Source organism: Otolemur garnettii, unplaced genomic scaffold, assembly GCF_000181295.1.
Source record: "Otolemur garnettii isolate 467f Iridium unplaced genomic scaffold, OtoGar3 scaffold00077, whole genome shotgun sequence".
Lineage (NCBI taxonomy): Eukaryota > Metazoa > Chordata > Mammalia > Primates > Galagidae > Otolemur > Otolemur garnettii.
The window spans coordinates 988,882-1,007,115 of NW_003852472.1; the positions used below are offsets into that span (position 1 = coordinate 988,882).

The window sequence follows — 18,234 nt, forward strand, 5'->3', positions numbered from 1 at the left end:
CGGTAGCCTAATGGAAATTCCCAAATTAATGCCTTGCAAGTGACCATCTCAATCACTGCTTCTTAGCAGAGCATTGTCTTCTCTGGGGCTCAATGAAATTAGGTAGATGACAGTACACATGTGTAGCCCATGGAGGGGGGAGAGCTGTATCTCTGACTGGGCCCTCCCTCATCCATAAGTTCTTCTAGGGTTTCCAAAGGGACCTAATAAACCACCCAGGTTTTGAATGAATTGGAAAATACTAAAAGGGAGCTAAAATCACACCTGTATTGCCGATAAAGGCAGTTAGGAGATGGAGCTTAGTGCAAGCACTGAGTGGACCTGCTACCCAAACCCCAGAACCAAGTACTTCTTGATGATGGCAAACTGGCCCCAGGCAGGTCTCGGTATGTGTTAGCTCTAAAGGGACAGAGAAAGTCCAGGAGCAGAGCACAACTGGCTCATTCATCCCAGATCTACCCATCAGATAAAAACAGGCAGAGGAAGGCCAGCAGTTAAAATAGCTCTCTGTACATAAAAAGAACTTGAAGAATAATAAGTAAAGGAGAATGAATTGGGAATTTGGGCAGGGGTTTACTGGAGCTTCTCCTTACCAGGAGTTATGCAATCCCATTTTTACTTTCTAGGCACATAGGTACATTGGAAGATGCACTTTAAAGTTTCCTGAGGGTTATGTCCATTTTAATTCAAGTATAACTCACTATAACACAGAAGCATGTGAAGCTCCACATTACTGAGTGTCTGGGCATAGGTGCTATCAGTTACACAAAATATCTCCAAAAACCGTTTCCCTACCCCTTTGGGGCCACCTGTTTTCTCCCTAGAGGCCTCAGTTGAGTGGCAGTCACTGTCTCCTTGCCAAGACACACTCCCTGGGGCTTCTTAGCTACTGTCACTTGTTTTGATGGTCTTCTGACAGCTGGGTAATGTCTGTCACAAGGTAGTTCACTTGTCATTGTGGAGATGACTTTGGTACATGTAACATAAGGAAAATTCACCTTGACAAAGATAGAAGGGGGAAGAGAGGAAGAATAGCAGTAGGACCTCAAAACATTCAATGAGCCCAGGTCCAGATTCAGAGTAGATGCTCAAAAAGGGCCTTCTTAGGCTGGGCACAGTGGCTCACACCTATAATTCTAGCACTCTGGGAGGCTGAGGTAGGTGGATTGCTTGAGCTCAGGAGTTCAAGACCAGCCTGACCAGAGCAAGACCGTCTCTTTAAAAAAAAAAAAAAAAAACAGGCATTGTGGTGGGCATCTGTAGTCCCTGCTGCTTGGGAGGCTGAGACAACAGAATCACCTGAGCCCAAGAGTTTGAGGTTGTTGTGAGCTATGATCCCCCACAGCATTCTACTGAGAGCAATAAAGTGAAACTCTGTCTCAAAACAAAAAAGAAGCCTTCTTTCAAAGATAAATCTACAACAAACCAGGCTGGGCTAAATCAAACAAGAAAATCAAGGACAAAGATTAAATTCAGGTGCAGACATGTAGAAAAATATCATGGAAAGAAATAGGAAATGAGCAGACTCTTGAAGGAAGGATTGAACTAGAAAAGAATTTTATAAGCAACAGAACAGGTTAAAAGAGATGTGAATACCCGGTCACTTAAAGTTGGCATAAAGCTCAGAGAATTAAAGCCACTTGCCTACGATCACTCAGCAGATCAAGTGCAGGGTGGAGATTTGAACTGAGCACTGACTCCCTGGATTTAGTTCTTCCATTAAATGCTTAGCACAGACCAACTTGCCTTGTATATCCCACAGAGGTTCATATAAGGACTAACACCATTCAGTGCCCATGCACTGAATTTGTTAAATTCATATCTGAGAAGGCAGTTTTTACATTCATTGCTCTGGGGTTAAACAGGAAAATAAAAGTTAATTTTATTTTCTCCAGCCCCACTGGAACCTTCAGGAAGTAACACCTCAGTTTTTATCACTATCAAAAAAAAAAAGCTTTACTTCCTCTTATCCTTCCACCTTGAAGGAATTAGAAGTATCTCTGGCTGACCATTTGCTCAGGAATGGAGCCAGGACTGCCAGAACGTCACACCACAGGACACTGGTCTCCTCCTGGAAGAACAGTCTACCCAGCAGATTCTTCCAGGCCCTAAAAGCTATGGCACTCTGTGAGCTTGTGTGACTTACCTAAAAGTCAGAACTGCTCCTGGGACGTCTTCTTTCTAGACAAGGTAGTTTTCTTTATGAACATGGAGACAAATCTAGGCTAAGAAGGATGTCTCTTATCTGTTGAGCAAATAGTACTGCCAGGTACTGAGGTGAGAGTCTTATAAGTGGATCATCTTACAAATTTTCCCCTCGGCACCTGCGTGCAGCACTGCTGGCCCCATTTTACAGACCACAACTGCTCACATCAGCTGTGCTGGCGAGTGTGGAAACCCTAGGCCCAAAGGAGTCCCTTCCCACTCCAGCCCAGATATGCTTATCACAGCACACATAAAGGCAGGACAGGAAGGACAGTGCCCCTTTTGGGGTGGTGTTACTTTGTACCCTATGTTATACATTTAATATTTAATCTTAAAAGCATCTCCATGAGGAAGATACTGTCCTCTGTATTTTTCAGATAAGAAAACTGAAGCTTAAAATATTTAATTTGAGGTTCAGTGCCTGTAGTTCAAGTGGCTAAGGTGCCAGCCACATACACCAGAGCCAGAGGGTTTGAATCCAGCCCAAGCCCACCAAAACAACAATGGCAACTACAACCAAAAAATAGCCAGACGTTGTGGCGGGCACCTGTAATCCCAGCTACTTGGGAGGCTGAGGCAAGAGAATTGCTTAAGCCCAACAGTTTAAGGTTTCTGTGAGTTGTGACACTGCGGCACTCTACCCAGGGCGACAGCTTGAGACTCTGTCTCAAAATAAAAATAAAAAAAAATTGCACAGCTAGTAAGTAGCGAAGCCAGGTTTCCAATCCAGGTTTGCCTAGTTCCAAAAAACCTTTACTCTATTTTCGGCCTGACGAGGACCAATCCTTAGCTATCTGTCTAGCCTCCCACTTCCCCAACTTGGGTGAGCAGGCCTGAGTTCACCCCAACTAGCATTCTAATTAGCCAAGGGGCTTCAAAGCCATAGGGCCCAGGAAGCTGTTCACCAGAGCTGCTAATTCCCAGGTTCCCAAAGCCCCAGAGTAGAAAGAAAGTCTTTTTACCCCTGGGAGTTTCTGGGAGGATTCACAGAATCTCACCTTTCTGAACTAGAGTTCAGGAATCTTCAGGACAAGGTCCAAAACTCACTTTATGTAGGACAAAAATAACTGTAACAGATTAATCATCTCCACCCCCAGAGTTCGGATAACCTAGTCTAGGTCCTAGAGTAAACTGCAGCTGAATTCTCCCCAGGGGAGTCACCACAGCTAACACAGGACCTGGCATAGAGTAGGCTCTCAAAAAACTTTTGAGTTATATGTACTGCAGAAAATATTTTCATGCACGTTTACCCAAGGGCTTTCTGCAGGCCCAGTTTCTACAAGAGACACTGGTGCTAATTTACCTGTAGATGCTTTTCCACTAATGATCTGCATATACTCAAGGGCCTTTTCAGCCCTTGGAAAGAAACTTCAGAGCAGACTTAACAAGAGCCTTTCCACAGTGACATTAATGGCTTCAAAATGGAGAAAGCCATATAGAATACAATGTCCTAGCAAAGTATGGTGTTCCAGCAAAGTACTAGAGCACATTTTCACTATAGACTGAACTCAGCTGCATTAAAACTTGCTTGATGGACTCAGCACCTGTAGAACTACTAGGGCGCTGGCCACATGCACCCTACATGGTGGGTTTGAACCCAGCCCTGGCCTGCCAAACAACAATGACAACTACAACCAAAAACCAGCTGGACGTTGTGGCAGGCACCTATAGTCCCAGCTACTTGGGAGGCTGAGGCAAGAGAATCACCTAAGCCCAAGAGTTTGAGGTTGCTGTGAGCAGTGACGTCATGGCACTCTACCGAGGGTGACATAATAAGACTCTGTCTCAAAAAGAAAAAAAAAAAACTTGTTTGATGTTTTGAAGCACGCATTTCTTGGAGGAGTGAATTGGTTGAATTCCACCCCTGACTTTAGTGGCGATTTTCACTTTGGTTGCTGTCCAATGATCTGTTGTCTCTTAAAGTCCTGATGAGGATGCAGTAGTAATCACATAGCTTCATTCATAAATTCAATTGGCGTTTATTATTGTACACCAGGCACCGTGCTAGGCCTTGGTGTGCAAAGAATAAATGAGAGCTAACCTTTCAGTCTCATTGGGATGAGGCAACGCGGGATGAGATGGAGAAAACATGCCATGCAATGAGTATCGATGGTGCTTTTACCTAGCAAAGAGGGAAATGGCCTTCCCAGCAAGGAACAGCTTACACAGGGGCAGGGACTGGCCACTGGCTCCTGGCACGGCCTGCGGAGGGGCTTTCAGGCTGGAGTGAGAGCGTGGGCACAAGCACTTAGCACGGAGCCGCAGAGGGGGGCTCTCTTGTCTGCGGGTGTGCAGCAGCGTCTCACGGACTCCCACCGTTTGTGTCTCCTAGGTCTCGGATCCGCAGAGAACTGTTCATTGAAGAAATTCAGGCCGGGAGCCAGAGCCAGGCCGGCGCCAGCGACTCGCCGTCGGCCCGGAGCGGCCGGGCAGCGCCCAGCTCGGAGGGCGATAGCTGCGATGGCGTGGAGGCCACCGAGGGCCCAGGCGCCATCGACACCGAGGAGCCCGGCGGCCCTACGGCCGCCGCCAAGTCTCAGGGAGGACCGGCCGAGGCGCAGCGGGAGGAGGCGCCGCGGCCCGCGGAGAAGGCCGAGTCCCCACTCTCGGGGACCCCGGGTCCGGACCACGCCGATGAAGACCACGCGGATGAAGACGAGGGTCGGCCCCAGCCGCCGCCCGAGGGCCCCGCGGACAGCCGGGGGTCCCTGCCAAACCCCGCCGCACCCGCGGCGGGGGAGGACGCCGCTACCTCAGCCGCCCCGCCCAGGGAGGGCCCTGGCGAGGCCCGGGAGGGCGCCCCCAGGAGTTCAGCCTTGCCAAGCACCAGCGCGCCCGCGGCCGCCCGCAGGCCCAGCTCGCTACAGAGCCTCTTCGGCCTGCCCGAGGCGGCAGGTGCCAGGGACTCCCGAGACAACCCCCTAAGGAAGAAGAAGGCAGCGAACTTGAACAGCATAATCCACCGCCTGGAAAAGGCCGCCAGCCGGGAGGAGCCCATCGAATGGGAGTTCTGAGAGGGCGCCGCCCGCCCCGCCAGCCAGGCCCAGCTGAGTCTGGCTGAGCCGGGCCGGGCCGAGCCGAGCAGGCCGGGGCGGGCGCCGACTCCGCGGCCTGGACCATGTTGCGCACTTACCGCCCTGCGGGCCACAGGGCAAAATCGCCATAGGCCAAGGTGCATATAGAAAACAAAGGAGCATTAAGCCCAATCTATGTCGTGTTTTCAAGGAAGAAAACGGAAAAGTGTAGTCGAGCTTTTTTGTACCCTGAAGTGTTTTTTTTATTGCCCTAAGTGATTTCCACAGGTTCTGGAATAACTCTTACAGCTTTGCCTTGTGCCCTCCTCTTTCGTGTGGGCTTAAAAAAAAAAAAAAAGTCAAACCCACATATTAAAAGGGGGCTTTTTATCTGCCATCTAATGGCTTCAGAGCGATAATACACTATTATCTTCTTAAACCAGGAAAGGGGGGGGGGGATTTTTCAGAAAAATTAAAAAAGAAAGTTTTGTAGCTGTTCAGTTGCCACTAAGAGATTGCACAGTCAAACCGACTCTAAACACACTAGTTTGGATTCCTAAATATTTTCAAGAAAAGAATCTTCTCGTTTGAAACTTTGAATTAAAATAAAACACATTTACTCCACATATTTTTTAACAAAAAGAAAAGTCACATCAGGAAAATATCTGATTTTGTGGTAGCTGATGTAGTGTTTTCTTGTACGTGAATAGAATCCTGACATGTAGTGCACATTGATCCATAGCTTTAACTGACTCTGGACTTTTGCTGACCAGGGTTTGTTTAATACACTCCATTCTAGGCCAAATCAGGACAAAAAGAAAAGATCCGAATCTAGGTATTTTATAATCTGCTTTTTAACCTCTAACCGCAGAGCACGCTGATCAGACCTCATATCTCGGAGGTTTAGGAGACAAGTTAGAACTGTAGCATGTACCTGTTCATTTTAATTTATGGTGTCTTGTCTGTGTCCCTGCGTCTGCACGTGTTAGCATTGAAAGAAAGGAAAGAGCAGGCTGGCAAGGCCACAATGAGCAGTTCTGTGTAGACAGCAGTCTACGATTCTTTCCTTGGCACAGAAGGCACCCCACCTCACACCACTCTTCCGGGCACTTGATGGACTGAGCCCTTCCCAGGAAAAGATGCTCCCTGGGCCTGGGTAGGGCTTTTGCGCACTCTCTCATTCCCTTTCTTCCCACCACAAGCACTGATGACCCTGTTGAACTCGTGGGAAGCTTCCTTCCCTGCAGAAGAGAGAAGGTGGCAGTCTGGGCTCCGTTCCCACCCCTGTAGAGATGGCCCAAACTCACACCAAATTGTTGATCCTCTTTACTTTCCCACCAGACCATTTCCCTTTCATTTGTTTCACCCCTTAGAAAGTTCTTTTATGCACAGTTTAAGGCAGTCTAAGTACAAATCAGAAGTCTAACTTGTCTCTGATTCCTCCTGTTGTCTATGTGTATATGCGCGAGAATAGAGGTGAATGAGTGTGTTGTATGCGCGTGAGTGTGTGCAATTTTATACGTCTGTGTATTTTCTTAAGTACCTGTGCACACATAGAGTGCATTACTGCCACCTTTTTTCAATAAGCTGTTTTATCAGTTATGGCTTCTACAAGTTTGCTAATTTAGACTCCTTTATTGCCATATCTTTAAACTAACAATAGATGATTTCGGTATATATATATATATATTTTTTTTTTTTTGCTTATTTATAGGTGCTGTATTTTATTATCTGATTGTTAGGAAGGGATGAAAGGGGCAAATATTCTTTAGAGGGATAGACTGCCGGCAGTATTGGGTATAATTTACAAGATGTAGTTGTCATACTGTATATTACTGATTGAAAACTTTTTGACCGTATTGTGTATCATTGAAACCTTTGTCTTAGGTCAACATCTTTGGATGACATTTTAATGGTGCATTCATTATTTCTTAAGTTTAATTAATATTACTTTTTTTGATTTGGGGGGGTGGGAGGGAGTTATAATTTTAAAGGTATGCTCCCGCTATTACACCTCAGTGTGCTTGTTATTAATTAACTTGTAGGACTTTGACTGTAAGATGTGCAACCACATTTCTTGCATGATGTTTTAGAGGTTATGTATTTCATTTACAGTCTTTTAACCTGCAACTGCAGCACTTAGTTCAAGTTTTCACAAATTTAAGAGTCACTACACTAAAGACAATGCCTTTTCATGAATGAGAAGTTTTCCAAAGGCTCTAGGAGGCTGGGAGGCAGGCCGTTTGTTTGTCTTTTGATGGTTGCATCATTTCTGAACTTGAAATCCAGTTCAGTGAGGAGAGAATTCAAAATGGAGGAGCTTAAGGGGAAATGGATCCACATCTGGCTCAATCCAGGTGCATTCAGAAGAGTGAGTTCGCATCATGACCCTTAGGACAGTGAGAAGTAGAGCCGCCAGCATTACTGTGGTGTCCTCTCTACGATAACTTCAAGGGACTTTTGTCATCATGTATGATGAATCTCTATATGTCATCTAATTTGGGTTAGAACAAAAAGCAGGGAATTAACAAGAAATAGTAGGCTAATGTTTTAGTTTTAAAGGCATGACTGTTATTTACAAAGGTGTTAAATCCAAGGAAATTGATAAAATATAGATTTTCAAAAATATAGTCCATCCTAGTGGCCAAATAGTCTAAAACAGCCACTTTGGCCCTTCCAAGCAATTTAGTCATGGGGGGGGGGGTGTTTGTTATCTTTATTTTAATTTTTAACTAGGTTATTGTTGATTTCCATTCTATCTTTTTTGCCAGACTTACATCTGGGTGCTCGATACAATCAGTTTGTTAAATTTTGCTTGCAGTTCTGTGATTGTATTTTTTTTCTCTATTTTTTTTTTAAATTTAAGATTCAAACCTTACGATCTTTTGTGTTAAGCTAGCACTGTCTGTAATACTTCTAAGAGCTGCCACTAAATAACATAGCACCTGTGGAGGGGGTGCACCCCTCTTTGGGCCTCTCAGTCTGAGTCTAAGGGTTAATCTTTCATCATAATAAGCAATATTCAAGTGCCTTGAACAGTGTCCTCTTGGTGTGGTTTCCCTTCCTCTGGCTGGCCTTCCAAGCAGTAGCTGGCCCTCCTTTACGCTCTATCAGTTTAAAAAGCTGATTTGTACCTCTCCCCTGGGGGAAACGGTTCCATATAAAACACTAACACTTAATTACAGGCTCCATTATACCATTTTAAATGGCTTCTTTTTGTTAATTGGAGGCAGTGTTCATAACTTAAGGTTTTTGCTATTACTTAGCTGGCTAAGTGGAGGCTCAGCAGAAAATCAGAGTTCACATTTAGCCTCTTGGCCCTTAATTCCTGCCCAAGTTCTTTTGTGGCACCCGAGGTGGCAGGTGTGTGGGTTCTGTCCTAGATTCATGCCCGCTCACTTCCACCCCAGAAAAGAGAGTCTTCTGTCCCCACCTAGCTCCCACATAACCTCTTCTCTTGAACTGTGGATCAGTCAAGATGTCTATGATTTCTGTTTACCAGAACTTTCTTCTTAGAAAGCCTGATCAAGGCCATCTAGCTCTATTCTGTTGTCTTTCTCACTGCCTTGCCTGAGGAGCATCACCCCATGAGGTAGGTGGCTTTGGTCATCCGGAGCAAGGCTACAAAGGCAGGATTGGGACAAGGTGCCCCAGGATGCAGGCTTGGGTTGAAGTCTCCAAGAAATGCCAGGATCATGACTCATAAGCATGCTATCAAAACATGCCACTATGAGAGTACTGAGGCAAAGATAATAGTTCCCAGGCTCCCTGGCATAATTCCCTTAAACACAAATTCCTCCCTGTCCAGTTTCCTTCCTGTCAGCATCTTTGTTCTCTCTCTACTTAGAAATCATCCTGTCAAACATGGACATTCAGGTCTACTGGTTGGTGGCCCAGGCTAGTGTGCAGCAGAGCTCTGAGTTAAATGTTCTTATGTACTCTTAGGGCCACCCCTCAGGCATGGACAGCCCACTCTCACACAGCCCCGGGTCTGCCTTCTTCACCAGTGCTGTGGTGAGGCATACAGTTCACAAGAAAACTGAGCAGGAAGCAGGTTGTTCTCTAATCGAGAGATGGCTGACTGTCCCAAGACCACATGCCATAGTCATGCCCAAAGGGAAATGGGAACAGGAGCATTCCAGATGAGTTCAGTTACAGGCAGGTGCCTTCCTGACTGATGCTGGCCTGAGTTGCTTTGTTTCTCCTGAACTCGTCCTTTTATATAGGGCTGATTGATGAACTCTATTGACATTCTATGCAATGTTTTTTATTCCTGTGATTTAAAAAAAAAAAATCTTACTGAAAAGTAACAGGATCTGGGGGAGTGATGAATGCATGTCCTTTGGGGATTAGCACAAAGTAAAGTGGTAATAGTGGATTTTGAGCTGAGGGACAACAGCCTTGGCCTTAAATGCACTATGAACAAGCCAGTCAAATCAGAGGTCTACCCTCAGCCTCCAAGGCTGGCCTCTGGGGGACCTGTGAGCCACCTGTGCAGGGCGAGCTGTCAGCTCCAGGACTTTAGGCTGGAGCCTTGGCTCCCACCGTGTCTTGGGGGCACCATCCCTCCCTGGATGACCTCCCTCGTCTCATGCTCATCATCCCTTCTACCTCAGTAGCCTTTGCTCTGCATTTGGTGTCACTCACAACCACACCCCGCAGAACTGTGAGGCATGCAGTCTCAGGGGTAGGAGAGCTCTCTTGGCCCCATGGGCCGGCTTTCTCTTGTGAACACAACATGGACAGACAACTGTGCTCTGCAAAGCACATGGATTTTTCCCTTGACTTCCACCTGTTACTAAAGCTCTAGCAGCTGTTTCCTTTGCAGGCAGGGAGGTGGTCTCAGGCCTTAGAGAGCCTTGTCTTTGGTCTGCTTTGGCCTTCTGCCCTTTCCTGCTCAGCTGTTAAGATCCATGACAGCCATTGTCCTTGCCCTGGGCTGCTCTAGAATGGCCACATGATGTTGTCGCTATGCAGTGTCAATTGTATTTGGCACTAAGGGTTGTTTCAGCTTCACTAGAAGCTCACCTTTGCAAACATCAAATGTCTCAAAGATAGAAAAGGATAGATGGCTTTTTCATGCCTACAGGCCCGGTCTTCAGTCACATAGCCCTTTCTTCCCAAAACAAGTAGCTGGTTGCCATCCAGTGCTGCAGTAAAACCTGCTCCGAGGGCTGCTGGTTGGATATTGGTCTGCCCTTAGAGTGGCCAAAGTGTTCTCCTGGTGGAGAGAATTTGAAAGTGGGATCCTAAGGATTTGTGCTGTCATCATGTACTCATACATTGACCATTTACCAGGAAAAGTTCACATTTAGAAATTCCTGCCAGTGCTTCTGTAGCTTCTTTTGGGCCTTGATAACATTAAGGAAGCCTTCATGACCACCAGAGCAGGGCTCATGCCCTAAGTGGGAAGATAGTGGCCTGGGACTCTATAAAGTGGCATGGTTTCATCTACCAGTGTGTTCAGTGCTGCTTTGGCCTGTGCACTTGCATGCTAAGAAAATTATGGTCTAATTTGATAATACTATTTCCAGTCCCTTCAGGTTTTGCTTTTTTTGTAAATGAACACTACTGAGGAAAAGGAAACTCAAGTTCCCAATAAAGTTCAAAAAGACCCAGGTTGTGAAACTCTTAGAGATGGGCTAGAAGCTAAGGCCAGGACCCACAGGGTCCATCAGGACAGAAGAGGAGGAAATGTGGAGTGTAAGAACCCAAACATAAGCTGAGCCCTGGCCTGGAGTCTTCCAGACCCCAGAAGCCGTGATGGCCCAGGGAGGAGAAGGAAACGTGACTTCCTCCTGTGTGCCCCACTCCCAGGGACCACCCTTCTTGCTGCAGCCTCACCCACTGCTCCCTCCTCCCCAAAGATACCGACCATGTCCATGCCATCAGTGGCATCATCTTGAGTTTGCATTTTTGGATGAAGTGACATTTAGCTTTAACAAGACATTTCCAAAGCGCCTAGTCTCCTCCAAAATGCTAACTTTAAAAGTTGGGCATTATAGGCGATAAATCCTGAAAAAAGGCTGGTGAGAGAAAGACATGAGGCTATGCATAAATGTGCACTCCCAGTCACCTGTTATTAAACTTTTAAAATGCCTTTGAGTTACTTTCCCATGGATCATTTTAGTTTATCCAATAATTGTTAAGAAGTAGAGTCTGCGTTACTATAATTTCTGTAGTGTTTAGGCTTTAATTTCTACCACAAAATATGCTGTATGCTATGTATCAAGCTTTCTGTGATCAGAAAGGAAAGGTGCCTTAAATCCCAATGTCACAGCTACATCCCTATGAAAGTAATCAGAAGCACAGTGTGTAAGGAAGTGTTGGGACTTCCGTTGGTGAAACAAGACACCATTCAGCAAGACGCATTGAAGTGGCACGGAGCTGCTTTTGTTTTATAATTCCTTTTCCCCCTTTTTTCTTCCTCTTTTTATCTTTTTTTTTTCGTAGTTTGCTTTAAACAGAAAGCACTTAAATAGATGACTAAGTGTAAAAGCTCTGTGCAATAGAAATCATTTTTCTTCATTTTTAAAAGATAACGTATTGCACACCAAATGAACTCAAAGTAAGCTTTAGACCAGGATGATTCAGGTTGTGGATGAGTATGTTCACTGTAGTTCCGTTTGTTCATGAACTGAAGGGAAAAACAGGCCACCCCCACCCCCTTCAGTCTCCCAGCCTGCCTCTCATCGACCACCATGCTGGGCACTCAGGGCCCACTGGCCTAGTGAGGCAGGGTGGGGGATGTTTGTGATGTTGCAGCTGAGTACCTTCCTGAGTGTCTGAGACCACAGCTGTCCCTTCTAGCACTTAACCTTGTCTTGTTGAGATGGACTGACTGCTACTGACCTGCCAGCGTGCATGAGGATGATTATAAAAGGATGTTTCCTTGAGGGAAAAAAAAAATTATTTCTATTCTCTTCTATTTATTATTAGGTTAATCATTTAAGTACTTATCAGGAGTGTATTGTTGTTTTGTGTTGTTGTTTTAAATACTTTTTGCTATCACTCCAGTGGTTACTGTCCTCTGCCTCCTCCCCTTCCTTGCTCCCCCAAGGGAATTGAAACATTTGGGGGTGGGGGGCAGAGGAGGTTTCTTCAGCAGAGTCAAACACCTATCTCCAGAGTAGCCGCTCAAAAACTGGTGGTCTCTATATATCTAACTTTTTACACAAGAGAGTTGATGAACAAAAATCTACCAATGGAAGGGAGTGCCAAATTGAAGGACACTCTACTGAGGAGCTGCAGAGGAAACTTAGAAAAGCCAAGTTCAGTTCCCCAAAGCCTCCTAGAGCCTCTGGTAAGACTTCTGGGTTCATGAAGTTGTGGCGAGCCCTGGTCAGAGAGGGCACAGCAGCCCCATTTAGACTATTACTTGCAAATGAGAGAGTGGTTCCTTGTAAGGTTCACGTGGGTTAATGTGTTTTGGTTGGTTTTTTGTTGTTGTTGTTTTCCTTGCGTACAAAGTTGGTCAAAACCATCTTTCAAAGCAACAGTGTTTCTTAGTACTGGCTGTGGCTTGAGGACTCACCTAGGAGGTCATAGGCAGGGAACGGGGGATCCCCTTTCCCCTTTAATGTAATTAAACATGGAAGAAGGTTGGATGTGGAGAAAGCTTTCTGTGGCTAGTGGCAAGGCCAGCAAGACACCCAGTTGCTTGCTAATTGGGTGTGAGGTTGAGGTAGAGCTGCCTTGAGCCCAGGGGCCCAGCAGAGGGAAGCTCCCCTCAGGCTAAGGCAGGGACCCTGCCGACCTGGAAGGTAGGGCAGGATAGCTGCCTCTGCTGGCAAAGGGCCTGCCAACCCCCGAGTGGCTCGGCAGAGCACCTCTTTCCTGGCCATGCCTTTTCTCTTTCTCTGAAATTGTTGGGGGTCCTGATTTTGTACTCTCTTTGAAAGAAAGCCCTCCAATGAAACACCTGCCCCTAACCTGCCAAAGGGTTTTCATTTTTCTCTAATTAGTCTATGCATTTCTCTCTCTCTAACCGTTTTCTGACTCTTCCCTTGAGAAAACGGGCATCTCATGTCCCCCCATCTAAGACCCCTCAGAAAATGCTGTGCATTTTGGAGACGTGAGAATTCATTCTAAATTCTTAAAAGCATTTGAGAATAGCTTATTATAAAAGTGGAGGGAAAAAAAGGTGGTTTCTCCCCACGTCCCTTTCCATTGAGTAAGAGACCTAGCGTTTGTGCAATAACTACTTGCCGTGAGAGCGGGTAGCGCCACACTCCTGTCCAGACTACTAACAGCACAAGACGCGCACTCACAGGGTGGCCGATTCTTCCCGACAACTCTTAATAAGCTCAACTCCCCCCAGTGGATTGTGGTGTCTTACATTTTAGCAGTATTTTATATTTTCTGTAACGCACTAAGTCTTAGATGTTTTTAGAGCTCGTTTGTTAATACTCAGCAATCACAGATTTTTTTTAATCCTCACAGAGACCCAATTGACCAAAAAAAAGAAAAAAGGAAAAAAAGGCGTCATTTTTGTACAAATAGCTTTGAGAAGCCTCTGTTGTGTTGCTGTGACTCATCTCTGATAACATTTTATTTCTTGCAATTTGTTTTCAACATTAAGAGTCAAAGTTGATCTGGCTGGCGTGGGAGTGGGGGAGGCACCCGTCGGCCACTCGGCGCTGTCCCTTCTGTCTTTGGTTAGCCATATGATGTTTGTTCTCAGCACTGTACAACAGTCCCTATATGATATGGAGAAGCAATATCACTGTATGAAACTCACACCATGTATTATTATTATTCACTAGCACCCTAGGTGTGATAATTGAAGTAAATATCTTTTATACAAACACAAGAATGTGTGGGTTGTGTTTATTTAAAATGTTCTGTCCTGAGAAAAAGCAGCAAACACTGTCATGCTGGGTCCAAAGGTCACCTTGAGAATTATCATTACCTGAAGTAGCTGTTTCTCCACCTTCCCAAGCTTCCCCTGTGGCTTCCAGGCAGGCATCCACAGGAGCCCAGGGTAGGAGGCGTGGGCACTGGAGCACTGGCAGGTTCTACACTCCGTTCTCCACCCAGTGCAGAGTAAATGCTCTGTCTGGGCCTGTGTTCTCACCTGCCATTGTCACTCTCACTGTTCCTATACCCTTGAACAAAGAATTTACCCACCTTGGCATCTGCTTTGTTGTCTGTAAAATGGGAACACTATCACCTGCGTCACAGGCTTGTGAGGGCCAAGAGTGGTGGCCAGCGCTGCTGGGTGCCCTACCAGACTGGTTGTAGCAGCTCAGTAAGTGGGGATTGGATGTCCAGGACCAGGGCCAGGTACCTCTGCGAGTGGCCCACACACCTGTCCAGAGTCCTGTCCTCCATCTTCTTTGCGGAAGGTCTTGCTGTGTCCTTGATTCCTGAGGTGAAGGATGAGGCAGGGACACCAGTAAATGCTGACAAATGCATGGGAAGGGGAACGAGGGGACAGTCACTTGAGGGTTTCTAGAATGACAGGGCTGCCGAGATGGGGCTGGAGGTAGGAGAGCTCTGCAGGGCTGGCTGCTGGGCCACTGTGCTTGCTAGTGACTCCGAGGCTATTTCTCGTCATGAGAGCTACTGGATTGGAAAAGAATTGTCATCTACTGATGTGTGACTAGTTGAGAGGGCATATCGTAATGTAGTACTTGGTTGTGCGTCGATTTAGAAATTTCAGAAATGTGAAGCTCCCACGTGGGCAGCAGAAGTGTGAGCCCCTTTCTGAATTAAACCACATTTGATCTTCCCCATGGTGGGAGACCCAGAGCCTGGGGTGGGGATGCCCACCAGTGCCAAATGCTCTGGCAGCCTCCCAGCAGGCCCCCTTCTCTTCTAGTCACTTAGTGACATGGGTGTTTCTAGAGTCGCCCCCCTCAGCTGAGAGAAATTTAAAATTTTAAGAACTTTGCCACTTAGGCATTTGACAAACAATCTAACTTGGCTTTCTGTTTGCTAGTTCAGGTATACCTCCACTTTTTAAAGATCAGTCGATGAAATTAAAATATAAAGTGTAAAAGAAAAAAAGCCTACTTTGCACAGTCTTTTCACCCAGAAAGTCTCCTCAAGTGCTTTTAAAGTGAGATTTAATTAAGCAAAACTTCAGTTGCACATAGTTTTGCAAGGCCGGCTCCAGAGGCAGAAAAAGAGAGCGAGATTTTATGTTCTGCCTGCATCTGGGTGATGCTCCCACTCCAGGCAACTGGCTCAGCCTCCCCTTGCCTGGCCTTCTTCCCTTCCCACGAGTAAGTGGATCTGAACAAAATTGTATGCACTAATCGATGCTCTTAGGACATATAGTCGCTCACTTACAGAGTGATGTTATGTGACTTTAAAATGTATCCGAACCCATGAGTTGTCTGCCAACTGTCCTGCCTGCTTATGTTAAAGGCGCTCTGAGTGGCTGTCTGGGGGTGTTGCACCCCTCCCAGGCCCCAGTACACCAACTTTGGGAGGGTACACAGCTTGCTCATCTCTGCCTCATCTCATCACTTAGTCCCAGAAGGTGGCAGAGGCCTAGCCCTGCATGTGCAGAGCCAACCTGGGAACTCAGAGGGCTCCAGAGAATTGTTGTGATGTTGTTAGGGCTCATGGCTGGCAGTCCATCTATCTGCATTCAGTGTGGGGTGACCTACCTCAATAAAAGTGGGAGATGCAAGGGGTCAAGCAGGAATTTCTGAAGTTCAGAATGTCAGTAGGAAGGCCCTTTTCATATCCCAAGCAAAATTGTTCGTGGACAAGTAGTAGCAGAGTTGCTGTGTTTGGGGAGGTGGTAGGGTCTCCAGGAAGCAGGGTATGAGAGGACATCCCTTCTTATTCAGGGAAGTACCAGCCGTCTCTGTTCAGATGGTGCAGCACCAGGGTCATAGCAGCATCTCTTTCTGGCTGACAACTTGGGCAAGTCTTAGCTGACATTCGGGGAATTGTTTCTGAAAGAGTTTAACTTCCCTGTACTTCCATTTCTGTCTCAGTAAAGGAGATATAAAATGTCAGACTCAGGGTTGCAGGGAGGACTGACCAGTAAAACCCTAACCCTAACCACTTTTTTGCACAGTGCCTCTGTATGTGTGAGTCCGGGTTGTTAGCAAGAGTGTGATTTCTATCAATCATCTGTTGGTGATGGGGGCAGCTGCCTCCAAAGTCATTTGTACCTTGTGCTAGAGCAGGAGTACATGGCTCCTGGGCCAGTTTCTGACTCAGCCTGCTCAGAACCAGGTGTACATGTCACCCAGAGTATGGGAAGCAGCCAGGCCTGTCACCCAGGTGAAACCCATAAGTAGTACTCAGTTTGGGCAGCGGTCCTCACAGCCTGCAGACCTCTTCAGCCCCCTGCAGGCTCTAGGCCTGAGCCCTGGCTTAGGTCAGGAAATTCACATTTCTGGCTTGGTGGCTGAGGCTGCAACCCATTAGACTCAGCTACCAGCTGAGGAGAGGACCCTCTCTACTCCTCACTTTGGTGGGCATGGGGCTGTACCTGCCGTAGTTTCCTCTTGGAAATCCACCTGATTTAAGCATCTGTCAAGGCTTCACCCCTACCCTTATTACAAAGAGACTTAGAGCCCCCAGCAGAGTCTCTAGGGAAGCTAGGAGTGACTGCCCATCAGGACATTTGACAATGTCTGGAGACATTTGGCTGTTAGAGAGTAGAGGCCAGGAATGCTGCTAAATATCCTGCCAAGAATGGGACAGCCCCCTACAGCAAAGAATGACCAAATGTCAGCAGAGTTGAGGTCTAGAGTTGGGACAGGCGCAGACAGCACCCCGTGGCCCGCTAAGGCTGCCGTCCTCCTGAAGCTCCTTCCCTGCTCTGTGCCAGGGACCTGCCCCAGGCTGGGTATCCAGACCAGGGTGCAGACACCTGTCATCAGTATTAGGGGTGCTGGAGAACCCCACAGAGCAATGGCTCTGAAGAAGGAGAGGCAGGCAGGCCACACTGGGACAGAGCGTATGGGGTGAGGAAGTGGCATGCAGCTGCATCAGCTGTGCTGGGGAAGGACATTGCAGGTGGGAGCAAGCAACACCTTCTCACTCCAATTCCAGCACATTGCTGATGAGAACAAAGCCAGGTCTGAGGGCAGCTGCATTGAGCAAAGCTTGTCTGGACTCCAGTGTCCTTGCGAATGTCTGCAGCCATGTGCTTGGGATTAGAGGGCCCAGCTGGGGAAACTGTGTCCCCCCTCACCCTTCTAACCAAAATGCACTTATCAGCATGGGTGTAGGTTCACCCTCAGGCTGCAGCCCCAATGCCAGGGCAGGGCCTGGAAGAGTCCACCTGAGGCCTAAGCAGTTAGATAGTGAGACCCACAGAGGATCAGCTGGCCAGCCCTAGAGACCGGCAGCCCAGCTTCCACCAGGAGGGAGCAGATGTTTCCCTGCTAGGTGGGATCTACTTGGCTGTCAGCTAATACATACAGAGGGCTGACCATGTGCTTCTGCCTTAGTGCTTGAGCAACAAACAAGGAGCTTACCTTCTAGTGCAAAGAGACAGGAGACATCATAAATAGGAAATTAGATGATTGTTTAGATAGTGATAGATGGCTAGGTGTAGTGGCTCATGCCTATAATCCTAGCACTCTGGGAGGCCAAGGCAGGTGGATTGCTTGAACTCACAAGTTCAAGACCAGCCTGAGCAAGAGCAAGACCCTGTCTCTAAAAATACTGACCAGGTGTTGTGGCAGGTGACTATAGTCCCAGCTACTTGGGAGGCTGAGGCAAGATGATCACTTGAGCCCAAGAGTTTGAGGTTGCTGTTAGCTACAATGCCACATCACTCTGAGGACAACAAAATGACACTGTCTTAAAAAAAAAAAAAAAAAAGAAAAGAAAAAGAAGAAAAGAAAATGATAGATGTTATGGAAGAAAAATAAGGTCAGGAGGATTGGAAGATTAAGTGGAGGTGTCAGAGTTTTAAATCAAGGTGGTCAGGGCAGGCCTCCCTCAGAAGCTAACATCTGGATAGTCTTGCCAGAGGCAAGGGAATGAGTCATGCAGATGTCTGAGGGGACAGTAAGTATAAAGGTCCTGTGGTGCG

The 18,234-nt window shown here is 46.8% G+C and overlaps 1 protein-coding gene across 5 annotated transcripts in view; it reads left to right on the forward strand.

Annotated features, from left to right (window-relative positions):
* Positions 1-18,234, forward strand: part of CUX1 (cut like homeobox 1) — a 372,158-nt gene that overhangs the window by 339,721 nt on the left and 14,203 nt on the right. For 2 of the 5 annotated variants that reach the window (XM_023515706.1, XM_023515708.1), the window contains one exon: positions 4,538-6,036. The exons of 2 other annotated variants lie outside the window; for them this stretch is intronic. In XM_023515706.1, the coding sequence (XP_023371474.1) occupies positions 4,538-5,219 (682 nt within the window). In that variant the 3' untranslated portion in view covers positions 5,220-6,036. Of the gene's footprint in view, positions 1-4,537; positions 6,037-18,234 lie in introns of those variants that run through there. One more of the 5 variants, XM_023515707.1, reaches the window with a different exon arrangement.